The sequence below is a fragment of the Ceraceosorus guamensis genome, assembly GCF_003144195.1.
Source record: "Ceraceosorus guamensis strain MCA 4658 unplaced genomic scaffold IE81scaffold_65, whole genome shotgun sequence".
NCBI classification, from domain to species: Eukaryota; Fungi; Basidiomycota; class Exobasidiomycetes; order Ceraceosorales; family Ceraceosoraceae; genus Ceraceosorus; species Ceraceosorus guamensis.
This window is the reverse complement of record NW_020290060.1, coordinates 58,534-71,062: the sequence shown is the minus strand read 5'-3', so window position 1 is coordinate 71,062 and position 12,529 is coordinate 58,534. Positions and strand designations below refer to the sequence as shown.

The 12,529-nt window shown below is 55.4% G+C and overlaps 5 protein-coding genes across 5 annotated transcripts; 1 reads left to right on the top strand and 4 right to left on the bottom strand.

The window, feature by feature from the left end:
* Positions 1 to 238: 238 nt before the first annotated feature.
* Positions 239 to 1,800, bottom strand: IE81DRAFT_368243 (hypothetical protein). The gene is made up of 4 exons (XM_025517131.1): positions 1,314 to 1,800; positions 932 to 1,217; positions 765 to 832; positions 239 to 614 (listed from the first exon to the last, which is right to left on the bottom strand). Exons 1-4 carry the CDS (start codon positions 1,410 to 1,412, stop codon positions 396 to 398), a joined length of 672 nt encoding a protein of 223 aa, XP_025367673.1. The 5' UTR covers positions 1,413 to 1,800; the 3' UTR covers positions 239 to 395.
* A 401-nt stretch (positions 1,801 to 2,201) lies between these two features.
* IE81DRAFT_305092 (Zinc/iron permease) lies at positions 2,202 to 3,911 on the bottom strand. Its single transcript, XM_025512313.1, has 4 exons — positions 3,803 to 3,911; positions 3,580 to 3,742; positions 2,854 to 3,511; positions 2,202 to 2,782 (listed from the first exon to the last, which is right to left on the bottom strand). Exons 2-4 carry the CDS (start codon positions 3,732 to 3,734, stop codon positions 2,393 to 2,395), a joined length of 1,203 nt encoding a protein of 400 aa, XP_025367672.1. The 5' UTR covers positions 3,735 to 3,742; positions 3,803 to 3,911; the 3' UTR covers positions 2,202 to 2,392.
* A 1,577-nt stretch (positions 3,912 to 5,488) lies between these two features.
* Positions 5,489 to 6,548, top strand: IE81DRAFT_349187 (zincin; the record flags this gene model as incomplete). Its single annotated transcript, XM_025516358.1, has 2 exons — positions 5,489 to 5,973; positions 6,062 to 6,548. The coding sequence occupies 2 exons, from the start codon at positions 5,489 to 5,491 to the stop codon at positions 6,546 to 6,548; spliced, it is 972 nt and encodes a 323-aa protein (XP_025367671.1).
* Positions 6,549 to 6,698: 150 nt separating this feature from the next.
* IE81DRAFT_325512 (hypothetical protein) lies at positions 6,699 to 8,270 on the bottom strand. The gene is made up of 2 exons (XM_025514543.1): positions 7,757 to 8,270; positions 6,699 to 7,541 (listed from the first exon to the last, which is right to left on the bottom strand). Exons 1-2 carry the CDS (start codon positions 8,059 to 8,061, stop codon positions 7,184 to 7,186), a joined length of 663 nt encoding a protein of 220 aa, XP_025367670.1. The 5' UTR covers positions 8,062 to 8,270; the 3' UTR covers positions 6,699 to 7,183.
* A 1,942-nt stretch (positions 8,271 to 10,212) lies between these two features.
* On the bottom strand, positions 10,213 to 12,423 carry IE81DRAFT_325511 (thiolase). Its single transcript, XM_025514542.1, has 8 exons — positions 11,905 to 12,423; positions 11,619 to 11,831; positions 11,130 to 11,545; positions 11,001 to 11,058; positions 10,834 to 10,937; positions 10,682 to 10,767; positions 10,554 to 10,567; positions 10,213 to 10,479 (listed from the first exon to the last, which is right to left on the bottom strand). The coding sequence occupies exons 1-8, from the start codon at positions 12,239 to 12,241 to the stop codon at positions 10,454 to 10,456; spliced, it is 1,254 nt and encodes a 417-aa protein (XP_025367669.1). The 5' UTR covers positions 12,242 to 12,423; the 3' UTR covers positions 10,213 to 10,453.
* Positions 12,424 to 12,529: the final 106 nt, after the last annotated feature.

Below are 12,529 nucleotides of genomic sequence, written 5' to 3'. Positions count from 1 at the left end.
CTCGACGAGTCCCTTGCAGATGCCTCAATTCACGAACGCTCACGTTTATGAGGCAGGCAGCAGACTACTTTACCCTCCTGGAAGATCCCACAAAGTATCCGCGTCCTATAGAGTCACGAGTATCACAGCCAGGGCTGGCCGAAGGAATGAGCTGCAACATTGCCCTCGAACAATCCGCGGTAGACGCTCCACAGCCGATGGATGCTCGGTGAAGTATCACGACAGCAGGCCGTCGCTTCGAGGCTGTGACCAATGCATCCATTTCACGAAGCGGTAGTCAGAAGAGAGGGCGGCGCTCATGACAAAGGAACACGAGTCTGGGCATTCGCAGACCGACATGTAAGCTCGAAGAGCCCATTCCAAATATGACTGTAGCAACAGCATTGCAGACCCATTCAGAGTCTCGAACGAGGTGGGTTGACGTCCGAAAATGGGGCTGGAGCGCCATCAGAGTAGTCTGCTTGGCCATTGAGCACAGAGCCCTGATGAGCGTCCTGGACACCAAAGTTTGGATCGGTCAAAGGAACAGGTGGGGCACCAAAGATCTTGCTGCGCTCGTGACTGAGAACTGTGGCCATGCGGAGAGCGCGATCGAGGTCTCCTTTAATCTTGAGCTGGGCAGGGTACGAGCGCACTAGGTGGTCAGCTGGAAGTCAAAGGCGGCCTGACCCCCTGTTTGGAGCGCCAACCTGGTGACGATCCCCCACCATTTACGGCAAGTCGTGTCCTGTGCCACTCAAAAAGGTCCATCAAATGCTACTCACCCTACCGCCGTTGTAAAGCTTCGCGGGATGGAGCTTGCCAGTAGCGAGGTCCACGAGGTCGCGATCGCCTGAATGATTGATGCCCGAGCAAGACTGATCAGTCTGAGCCCCACGGAGCATCATCAAAGTCGCCCCTGTGGCTGTAGAGGAGCGCCAAAGCTACTCACGGCACTCCACCACAATGTCTGCCCTTCGCTTTCGACCCAACAGAGTAGTAGGTGGTTGTCCTTTTCCAATCTGCCCAGAGCGCCTCATGTCGACGTGCCAGAGTGCAGGCCGCAGAGCCCCTCCGCTCGACGACTTTGTGGGCTTCGTCCGGGGGTTACTAGCGTCCAGGGGTGTTGTCGGGTGCACAATGAATAGGAAGATCGCGTTGATGTTTCTGATCAGACGTGACCGAGTCATGCCTCCCGGCTTTGGTGATGCTAGGATGGCCGATGTTAGCGCAAACACCTTTCCGGGGGAGAGAGAGGTGGGGGAAGAAGGCAAGGTGGGCTCGAGCTCAGTTGTGGATTCATTATCATTGGCTGCGCTACGCATACAGCTCACCTTGCTGCTCTCGAAACCGTCACAGTTGAGGTGACTGTGTTCACGCAGCGCAGCATCCGCCTCGGACCGCATACGGTCATCTTGTTGTTGTGAGGCCATGTTGGCGAGTTGGATCGTGAATCGGTGCGAGAATAGTAGCAAATCCTTACACAAACTTGCTGGGACCAAGACGTATGAGAGGGCGTTAGACGATGGTTATGTTGATGAGTAGAAAGTCGGGAGGTGTGCCTGGTAACATGTACAAAGCCACATGTACTCGTAACTCGTGATCACTCGACAGCGTGACTACAAGCATGAAACATCTGGCTCCACGCTCTGATAGGTCAGAGACCTGAACTCTTGATTCAACGGCAAACAGCAGCCGATCGGAGTGTATTTTCCTAGCACAACCATCACAATTCGTGCATCCCTCTTGGCGAATCAGCACAACAGAAGAGAGAAAGCAGGGAGAGGATCTTCAGAGGGACGTGCGAGACTGCTGTGCGTGATGCTCAGGCATGAAATGCGGGGCAAGGCCGGCAAGCTCTGCTGCATGGTGCGTAGGTTTCACGCAGCGCTCACGCGTGCGCCTGTCGCGAGCGTCCCATGCATGGCTGCAGCAGTCTTGAGTGACGATGCATGGAAAGCTGCAGCGGGTGCCCTGCGCTGAGAGACGCCGCCTCTGCTGCAGCTAGGACTTGGCTAATATAACGCTCCGCGGTCACAAGCAGTCTGATGAGTCACGGGTGGCTGACGCCATGCGCCATCATGAGCGAAGTGCAGGAGAATTTCGGTAATTGACTTTTGACAGAGTGCGGGGAAGCCGTCAGGGATTCCGAACTGCGTGCGAGACTCGCAACGAGACATCTTCACGTGACTGCTATTCAACCCCAGCCATTCATTTTGCTTGCTTTGGCAAATTTTGAATTGCGTATGAAGAGTCAAGTCCTTGATGATGATGAACGAGAATACTTCCGCCATTCATCAGAGGACGTATCTACTATAATAATCGTGGATTGAACGTGAAAATGAGAATCTCATCCGAGAGAGCAAATCCGAGAATAATGAGGCGGTAGAGTGTTGCAGCCGCTCCAGACTTTTCAAGCCCAGTATCCAAGCACGGACATGACGAACAGGCCGAGCGTGAAGAACGTCAGGGCGGCAACGCAGCGCTTCATTGAAGCGCGCGTCATTTCGCGATTGAAGATATAGTCGTTGACGATGATCTGAACGAGGGCCGCGTAGATCAGAATGCCGGCCGAGATCGCGTCGAGGATGCCGACTGCTAGAAGAGTGCCCCGGCTGTTCCCGTTGTAGGACTGTCGCACGCCAATGCCGATGGCGATGCCCACGGGCGTTGTCACGATGAAGACGAGGTGCATGACGAACTTCAAAGTGTTGCTCAGAACGGAGGAAGGAAGGAGGACCACTCGGCTCGCCAAGCCAAGACCCTCGCAGAATTGGTGAAATACAATGGCGATCAACAGCGGCTAAAGGCAAAGCGGCGACGGGTTCAATATGTTTCACTTCTTTGAATCATCTTTGAGACATGGACACTCACCACCCAACCTTCACCAGAAGCGGTGCCAATCGTCACGCCAATGATGATGCTATGGAAGACAATGCCAGCTTCCAGAGCGAGAACGTTCCATTTGGCCATGCGACCTTCGCTATGCTTGAGCAGGTCAATCGACTCGTGCGCATGTCCATCTGATTCCTCAGGTATCAAGGCGCGCTCGTTGGGTTTTTCGACAGAGTCGTCATCGGAAGTACTCCTCGCTCCAGACGCGAATGCGCGTTCCTGGGCGGCGTACGCTTGACGTCGCAACGGTCGAAGGGCGAGGAAGTCGATAAGAAACATGACGTATACGGCTGCCATGGCAATTGCCGCTGATGCAGCTTCGTACTGGAGCTCGCCAATGCAGCTGTTGTTGAAGTAGATGAAGGAGTGGAAGAGCAGGTGAATGAAGGCGGTGGACAAGATGATCCCACCCCCAAAGTGGCGCATGGCGAAGGTGAAGCTTCCAGTCCAACGTCGAAAGGTAGCGGATTGCGAGGCTGTAGTAGCAAAAGCGCGCTCCAGAAGGTTCCCAAAGGAAGGCAAGACAACTCCTGCAATGGAGGCGACCAGGAGAATGAAGACTGCAGCTACGTGCAATGGTAAATTGTACTCTTCCAGAGGTGCAAGCCCACAACCAAACTCCTCGGATGGACCATGGCTGCATCAGGGGGAGCCACTGTCACTTGTCAGCACACAGCATGCGAAACCGGACGCAACAATCCTCACCTGTGGCCTGCATGGCTATGACCGGCGTGACTATGTCCGCTGTGATCGTGTCCTTCGTGGCTGTGGTCATGACCCTCTTCGCCTTCTTCGTCGCAGTGCCAATGATCGCCGTGAAGATGGCAAGCACCCAGACCAGTCGGACTGGGCTCTACCATTTCGGTGACTGTCACTGTAGCCGGCGGTAAAGCTTCCGTAGCAGTCGGAGAGGCAGCACCTGCGCCACTCAGGGAGTTGACGGAGGTTGCAATCGGAGCTGCTGCTGCGCCGCTAGCGGCGAGCTCGCAGGTCCAGGCGCCGCCGGAGAGCACGCAGGCCCCGCGACCAGTCGGTGACGGACCGGCTTGGCGAGCTGCGAGAACATTGGCCGCTGAGACGGCACTCGCGGCGAGCGCACCGCACAAGAAAACGATCTGGAGCTTCATGACGTGTAGAAGTTGATGTCACGAAAGGATGTCAACAGCACCTCTTCTGTGCCAGAGGGTCCATGTAAGGTTGCAAGCAAATGTGACTGATCTTTATAGAGACTCTGCCGGCTGTGATCTCAATCAAAGAGGGCTCTCGGGGTTGCCATAGCTTTCCGCGGCCGTCGGCTCCCTTTCCCAGTCCTGGCTTGGTCTCGCGCACCCATGGCCATCGCAATGGCGGAGGAATTCGCTCATCTTCCTACCATCTGCTCTCTGCTCCCTCGTGCCTGATATTCGGGGTCTCGGTCTTGGCGTTTTCATTTGGTATACAGGCCAAGGGTGAGCCCCCAGCTGAGTCCGTCGTGGATGACTCGCGCAACCCGAGAGTCCCTGACTCTCACAGAAGCCGCAAGTACAATCGCTCCCCGGCCACGACCTAGACTCAAGCCTGATCGATTCACGAAAGACCGCAGCAGGAGCATCTTTGCGGGAAAATCCAGCTCTTGCACCAAAAGACGCGCAAAGAGGACCCTCGCGGTCGTGCATGCCAAGCTTCGCCTTTAAGCGCGTCCAAAAAAGCTCACTCACCTCGCCGCGACCCATGCGAAGCATCCATTTAGCCCTGAGCAGCACCGTTTCCAGCAGCAGCGCATGCTCTCTACAACTCGCACACGATCAACGATTGTCATCAGTAGTAGGGCCCAGTGGTTCGTGGCTGCAGCAAGTAAGGCACCTACCTGCCTTTCCATCGCGGCACAGCTACTCTCCATGCGCGCACAAGCGTGCCATAGCTGCACCGCACGATAGCCTGGGCTTCGAGTACAAATCAAAGCGTGCTCAGCGAGTCCATCCTTAGCATTCGTCCGCCAGGAACGCACTTCGGTACTCTAACGTTTGTTTCATGCGCCAAGACATGTACCTCCGTCGAAGATGAGCGGTGGTCATTCAAGGTCGAACGACAATCAGGCAGCCCTCGCTGCGGGTCCTTGCCGCCCAAGCCCGTCCTGATCCGCTCGGCCCCGCCGGGATCAGCAGCTATCACCACTTTGGATGCCGCCAGCCGCCAACATCTCTTCGGTCGATGAGAGATGTCGGTGCCCATGAGGTACCCTCCTTGGCAGAATCTCGCGCCGGAGCAAAATTTGCGGTTTCTCACGCGCGATTTGAGCTCACAGTCACACCCGCAAGGTCCTCGAAGGAAGTCTTGGCGACCGTCAGCCACGTTCGACGGGGTTGTGAAGGTACTCTGAGTCCTTCGAGCGACGACACACAAGAGTCCAAATTGTGGGCGCGTTCATGTGTCATGTTGAGCGTCCAGCTGCACGCGCAAAGAAGCTTTTCGTGGATCATTGAGTGCTGCTAAATAGTACTAGCTGGGATAGCGGTTCACTTTGGCAGGTATAAAGTAAGTCCTCCATGTAACCTTTCGAGCACATCCATTCAGTCCAACGTAGCTCGACCCCCACCCCATTCAAAAGTCACCCCGATCCATCGTGACTCTCAAAATGAAGTTGACTGTCACCTTCTTAAGCACCTTGGCTGCCACCGTGGTCACGACCGCCATTGCTCGCCCCTATGTTGCTGAACCCATCGTAGACGGTGCCAACTTTGGGGTCTTTGCGCGTCAGGAGGCCGTCGCCTCCAACGAAACCTTCGTCCCTCCTACTATCACGAGCCCAGCCTCTCGTTCCCTGCAGCCTGATTTTCCCATTCACGAGTCGTGCAACAAGTCGCAACGTATGCAGCTGGAGCGCGGTCTGTTCGACCTGAAGAGGTTGTTGCGAGGCGCTGCGGACCACATTCTGCTGCACGGCAACCAGTCGGAAGTGTATCAAACCTACTTCGGAGAAGGTTCTGATCCTAGCGTACCTCTTGGGATCTACCTGCGAGTTCTCGAGTCGGACAAGAGTGCCACTCTTTTCCGCTGCGATGACCCGGATCGCAACTGCGAGACGCAGCCAACTTACAATGGTCATTGGCGCGGAAACAAGTGAGTCGAGAAAGTTGACCATAGTGTCAGCATGGCAAGTCATTGACCGAAGCGTCTCCTCTGCATTCCTCTGCATCTCCGATCGTAGCGCCACCGGAGAGACGGTCATTTGCCCTCTCTCTTTCCAGACTCGCTTGCCCATCGAGAAGGCTTGCGCAAATGGCTTTTCGCTGATTCACGACAATGTTAATGTGTACTGGGCCACCGATCTGCTGCACCGCGCCATGCACCTGCCAACGATGACCAACGACCACGTCGGCCACACGGCAGACGAGTATCCGGCCCTTCTAGAATTGGCCAGGAACAACGTGACGGAGAGCGTCAAGAACCAGCATTCGCTGCAAGACTTTGCGTTTGAAGCGTTTGTGCGCGCCAACATCGACGAGCAGGGTTGCCCTGCGGATAGGCATCACGAGGACCACGACCACGAGCACGAACATGACGATCACGATCACGATCACGATCACGACGCCTCTCCCACAAGCACGATTTCAGCGACGAGCACCTCAGCCAGCGCCACAGCTGCAGCACAGGACTGCCACACTCACGCTGACGGCACTGTCCACTGTGTTTGATGCCGAAATCCCCTTCGCGTGTACTTAGATGTCTCCACAACAAATTAGCCCAGACTTCGCCGCGGACCTGTTCGAATGACATACTTTGCGTCGGATCCCCCCTCTGAGATCTACTCTTGCTCACACATTCGTCACTTCCTGACGCCAAGGCCCATGAAATCGCACTCACACGACCGTGATCATGGTTGCGCGAGAGCGTTGGATGTTATTGCGGTGGGTCTTTCCGGTCAACGGAAAGATGCAAGGGCAAGGCTCTCGTGCGAGAGCGACTGCGAAGGGAGTATAGAGAGGACGAGCTATGTACAGCTGGCAGTAGTGGATGGGCATGCACAAGCGAAAGCGTCGAGCGGAAGTCGTGGTGTGTCAAGCGATGCGGTCAGACGTTGGATGCACGATTGTTATCCGCGAAAGACAAGGCGGGTAGTCTGCGCCATGGAGAAGAGGGAGAGTGTGTGTGCGCAAATGTGCGGACGTCGCAGAGCCACGAGCTTCGAAATGGGGACTGATGCCGTCGGACCGGTGTACTAGAGGGATGCATGGATGACCAGGAACCAAGATGAGAGAGACGAATCAAGGATAGACCAGGCGTTTGTAGATGACCAGAGAAATTTTGGCACTAGGCTCCGTCTCTGTCTTTACAAGAGCATCACGGCTCCCACAGCCGCAGCTCCGATACCGGCAGCTGCGCTCAAGAAGTGAGCGGGCAAGACAATTCCAGCAGCCGAGCTCGAGCCCGAGGTGTTAGAAGAGCTACGGTTGGCAGAAGCGCTGCCGGTGAGAGGGGTCGCAGAGGCTCTCTGAGTGCTGAGAGTCGAGGTAGACGACACCTTTGCCGCGCCGGCAGTAGGAGATGCAGCGCCCTCCTGGCCCTTCGCTGCCGCAAGGACGGTTGAGTTGAAGTGACCAGTCATCTTGTCCAATTTGAAACGGGCAGAGAAGGACATGGGCGGGAGGTTGTTGGCTCCGAGCTTGGTGCCCTCCATGCGGATGAAGCTGGACACAGGAGGTGCAGTGAGAGAAGTGTCAGCAAATATGTAGGGGACGCGGCGACTATATTCGTAATTGGATGAATGTCCGTGCGGGCAGCATGCTAAACAAAGCGCCATGCGACCAACGCCGTAAATTGAGTCTCGGCGTCCTCGCAACCGGCATCGCCTCGCCAGCCAACGCGCCCTGTACATTGATCCGGGTGCCTCTGCTCTACTCACTAGTACTGTCCAGTCTCGCCGATGCTAGGGTCAATCTTGAAACGTCTCGAAGTAGCGGTGCTCTTGACGCCAGCAGCCACTTCTTGGAGCTTGAATTGGACGTTCTGGGATCCAGCAGCGAGGTAGATGTTGATGTCTCCCCAGTCCTTCAGCGTGGGGGCCTTGTTGTCGTCGTGCCACTCAATGGTGAGGCGACTGCCACCGTTCTTGTCCGTGGATGCGACCGGTTGAGTAATCACTGCCGTACTGGTCACAGTTTGAGCGACGGCAAGGAGCGCGGTAACGGCTGCCAGACTGAACTTCATCGTGAGATTGTGATGGGAGGAAGGTGAGCGTGATCGAATACGAGCTTGGAGACAGCAGAAAGGTCGAAAAGAAAGTGAGACTGGACAGGTCGTGTCGCGTTACGTGAGATCACTAATTATGCGGTCCAGAGGTTGTGGTGGTGGTGCGGTTTGGAGGCTGCGCGTGTGGGAGGTAGGTTGTGATGGTGAGGGAGTGTCGGATATGGGTGAGTGAAGAGGGTTGAGGAGGGATGGTGATGGAGTGATGGCGAGCCCCTCTTGACTATTGTCTATAGAAGTCACCAGTCACGAGTATTTACAGCAGCAGATTGAAACACATGCGAGGAGGGAGCGCGCACGCGCATCCCTTCCCTTACAAATCCGCGGAGGATTCGAAAAGTTTATTTCAAAAAAAAAGTTCTTGACATTGAAACTCAAAAGCCGGCTTTCTTGAATATACCATCGAGCGGATCTGCCTATTGGGCTGGTGCCAGGGCAACTTAAGAACGCAAATGGCGGGCGAGCTTGTTCTGGGCGGGCGACGAGCCCCTTCCTGCCGTACCGGCGATGCAGGGATTGTGTTTGCCCGCGTCTCTATTCTTGCTCAAGAGTCGTGTCGAGCGCAGCCGAACATTCATTGCTGGGAGGGGGCTGTATAGGAGACGCGATCGAAGGGCCAAGACCAACGACGCGCCGACGCGCTAGCAGAAACGACCAAGAGCTGCTCTGCATCCCGAGCTGCACACAGCATACATGCAGCTCCAATCACGAATCGTGAATGTCTGTGGTAGGCATCACGCAGATCAGCAGGCACATGAACCCGTAGCAGGAGGCAAGGGGCGGCGGCTTGCTCATATCCCATCCCTATTTCCACACCGTCAACGAAGATGTGCGAGGAGTCGCGCTACAGTGCTCGATCACAGCCAAATCCCAAGTCCGCCTCTTTAGAGTCGCGACTCGCAGCAGCAGTCCGCGCGCTGAATCCGTTCTGCCGTCTGGCGCAGCTTCCGAAGCTACGGCCGGCATCTCGGTGTGAGCAAGGTAGGGGCCGGGCTCTACTCTTCGACTCGCGTACGGCGCACTTGCACCACTGATGTTCAAGCCTACACCTACAAAGTTTTAGCGCGTAATCAGCGATTTGGAGCGGAGCACAAATGGACGATGGAGACGAGTCGAATGGATTGACCTCCCTCTGCATTCTTGATGTGCTGCTGCAGCGCCCAGAGCGCAGCCTCGTCCATCCGATGACGCTCCCTTGCGCATTCACCTGCGGGTCGTGCTGCCGCTAGGCTGCTCATCCCTCGTTCTCGATCTAGAGAAGCGCGAACCGTGCAGAATAAGCAGCAGAGGCGACAGGGCGATGGAGCAGTCTGAGTGTTGCTTTCTTGTTGCTTTGGATGAGAACGTCAGAACACGGCCGCAGAGTGATGAGTGTGTTCTTGGCGAATTGTTATTGATGTATAGGATGAAGCGTGATGGCGGCGGCGGCCTCTGCTTCCACGAACCGGATCCTTCGATCTTGAAACCTTTCAGACTCTGCATCACCTATCTGCGGTCTTCGGCATCTCGTACTGCCTAGAGCTGCAAAAGAACCATCTTCACCGTGCCCCATTTCTCGGCATTCAAATGGCGGCGCAAGAAACATCAAATCATTTGATCGCATTTGATTTATTCAGGAATCAATTCTTGGCTCGCGATCTTGTGCAGCGCGCAATTTCAAATCGCGTTGTTTCAGTAGGGGTATGTACTCTTGAGCGCAGACTCGGACTCGCGACTCTTCTGGAGCGAGACTACTGCTTGCACAATCACAAGACCTGCTCGATTCCGAATCTTGATGAGTGGAGAGAGGAGAAGACCATGAAAACGTGTGTGCGTTGACGGGGGCTTGACCGGTAGGCTTGGCAAGGTAAAGAGGGCAGCCGATCACCTCAAGTCGTACCTCATCCACACCGGACGTGTGGCTTCAGATGTTCCCAGAACTTCAAGTGAGGACCTCTTGAATGCTGACTGGCAAGAATAGTCCCAAGCTCCATCGAATGATCCAAGAAATGTCGCATTCAAGCCAAGCATGAAGGCTTCCGAGAGTGGCTTTCGACCTCGCGTCGGACGGGTAGCGACAGACCTCGCTTGACATGAGAACACGCATGGAGATCCGACGACTGATACATGAAAGCTTCACAGAGACTAAGCGATGCCTCTGCTCCTGATCAAATGCTGCTCGAATCTCAATCAGAGTGAAGAATGCCCATATTTGCGACATCCCCGCCCCACACCAGCTGCAACAATTGCATCTTCAGCTGCGCACACTCTGAGAAATTGGGGCAATGATGAATACAGTAGCTTAACCCTACATCTGCCGATCGCAGGCGCCAAGCCCCATTCGTAAGGAGCGAGCTACTTGGCCAGACAATCCTTAGTCTTCGCGAAGGATTACGGCAGCTAAAGAGAAGAGAGCGCGGAGCAACCTTTCAGCGGACTCGTCACTTCGCGCACGTTGGCCTCGCGGTACTCACCAGCGCCCATACCGCTAATGAGAACAAGGAGAGAGATGACGGGGTCGTTGTCAGCGTTCGATGTAGTTGTAGAAAAGTTCGCACTCGGCTGCATGATCGCCTTCCGACGGACTGTGCACAGCACTCACAGACCAATGCACATGGAGACGACGCCGACGTGCTGATTGCGCCTTTCCAGTTCGTTTAAAATTGTCACGACCAGACGCGCACCAGTCTAATGTTGCGAATAGAGTAGCCATCAGTGGATTGACGGCAAGAAGATGCCCACGCCGATACTCACTGCACCAAGCGGATGACCGAGAGCGCATGCTCCACCATTCACATTCAGCTTGTCATCCGGAATCTCGAGCTTGTCCTTGCAATAGACGATCATCGAAGCGAAAGCTTATTTAATGCAGCATGAGGTGTCAGCGCAAATGGCGATTGAGTCGCAGGAACACAGCTTACCTTCGTTGATCTCGAACAGGTCCACCTGGTCCTTGGAGATGCCGCTCAGCTCGAGCACCTGGAAGGAGCCGACCCCATGTGCACGTCAGCCTGGTCGGAGGGTAAAACGATGGGAAATACTGTACCCACTTTCGGAATAGCCAGACTAGGACCGATGCCCATGATCCTCGGAGCAAGACCGCTGACTGCGGTAGACACGTACTTGCCAATGACCTTCTTGCCCAGCTTGTTGGCCAAGCTACGTCTCATAAGCAATACGCCAGCCGCACCGTCCGTGATCTGTGATGCGTTGCCGCCAGTGGTATGAGCCGGTTGCCACTGGGGAAAGGCAGGCTTGATCTTTGCCAAGCTCTCCGCAGAACTGTTTGATCTAATGCCATCATCTGCAGAGACTACTTTGTGCACTCGCGCTTCGCCCTGCTTTTCGATTGCCGTGATTGGAATTATCTCTGCGTCGAATGTACCCGAGGCTTGCGCTGCTGCTGCCCGCTGGTGCGACTGCGCCGCCCAGGCGTCCATCCTCTCCCGCGAAATGTTAAAGTCGCCTTAGCAACGTGACACAACTCAGCATACTGAACGTTCGCTCGATGCGCTGAAGAAGTATGAAATCATTCTCACCTGCAACGTTCTCGCTTGTCCAGCCCATGGGGTACTTGCAGTCGAACGCTTCCTGACTTCCATTCTCCACTTCGGGCGAGAAGTTGAGCTTTGGCGAGGGGCCTTGGCTCATCGATTCAATGCCGACCGCCAGTCCACAGTCGATTTCGCCCGTCTGAATCTGGTTTGCAACGGTGCGGATAGCCATGAGACCGCTGGAACAGAAGCGGTTGACTGAGGGATGAGAAGGAAGCTGTCAGAACAACTCGGAGCCATGTATGCTGATCGGGTGCCGCCGATGACTGACCAACCAGGGTGGGACTTGAGTTGGGGATGCCGGCGGCGAGAGCAGCAGCTCGAATGTGGTACGCGTTGAAGTCGTTCCTCACATTCCCCACCACGACGTCTTCGATGAGCTTGGGGTCGACCTGAGATTTGGAAATGATGCCCTTGAAGATTTCAAGGCAGAGCAGGTCGAAGGGCGTGTCTTTGAGCTGACCTTTGAACCCTTTGCAGAAGGGCGTTCTGCCTGTCGCCACTATGACCACATCGTCATCGTTCTTCAGCTTGGCGTGGGCCAAACCTTTGCCTGACCATGTGCGCGGATCGAGGTGAGAAGCAAATTGTTGAAGCCTTTGCGCCATCGTCGTGTCACAGCTTTAGTTTGATTTCCAGAAGAGAAGCTCGAAACCTAGCTACCAGAATCGCGGGCTTGTGGGTGTTAGGGAGAAAGGAAAGGGGATCTGACCTCGAGACTGGTTCCTGGACATTGCATATTCTCCTGCTGGGCCGACCCCGCTGGCTGTATGCGCATCGATCATATGGTTCGGGTCGTGGGCACACCTATAGCACATCCACGTCCGTACGAGCGCGGAGGGCATGCCGGCACTTCCGGGCCGACTTTCATGCCTTTGCGTGGGGAATGGACAGCG

Coding starts and splice junctions, on each gene's coding strand:
- IE81DRAFT_325512 (XM_025514543.1), bottom strand. CDS start 8,061: ATGAAGTTCAGTCTGGCAGCCGTTACCGCGCTCCTTGCCGTCGCTCAA. Junction 7,542..7,756: donor GGCGAGACTGGACAGTACTA/GTGAGTAGAGCA, acceptor TCCTGTGTCCAG/CTTCATCCGCATGGAGGGCA.
- IE81DRAFT_325511 (XM_025514542.1), bottom strand. CDS start 12,241: ATGGCGCAAAGGCTTCAACAATTTGCTTCTCACCTCGATCCGCGCACA. Junction 11,832..11,904: donor CTCAAGTCCCACCCTGGTTG/GTCAGTCATCGG, acceptor CTCATCCCTCAG/TCAACCGCTTCTGTTCCAGC. Junction 10,938..11,000: donor CCTGTTCGAGATCAACGAAG/GTAAGCTGTGTT, acceptor GCATTAAATAAG/CTTTCGCTTCGATGATCGTC.
- IE81DRAFT_305092 (XM_025512313.1), bottom strand. CDS start 3,734: ATGGTAGAGCCCAGTCCGACTGGTCTGGGTGCTTGCCATCTTCACGGC. Junction 3,512..3,579: donor CATAGCCATGCAGGCCACAG/GTGAGGATTGTT, acceptor CCCCTGATGCAG/CCATGGTCCATCCGAGGAGT. Junction 2,783..2,853: donor CTTCTGGTGAAGGTTGGGTG/GTGAGTGTCCAT, acceptor CTTTGCCTTTAG/CCGCTGTTGATCGCCATTGT.
- IE81DRAFT_368243 (XM_025517131.1), bottom strand. CDS start 1,412: ATGGCCTCACAACAACAAGATGACCGTATGCGGTCCGAGGCGGATGCT. Junction 833..931: donor AGACATTGTGGTGGAGTGCC/GTGAGTAGCTTT, acceptor TCAATCATTCAG/GCGATCGCGACCTCGTGGAC. Junction 615..764: donor AGCTTTACAACGGCGGTAGG/GTGAGTAGCATT, acceptor TACCCTGCCCAG/CTCAAGATTAAAGGAGACCT.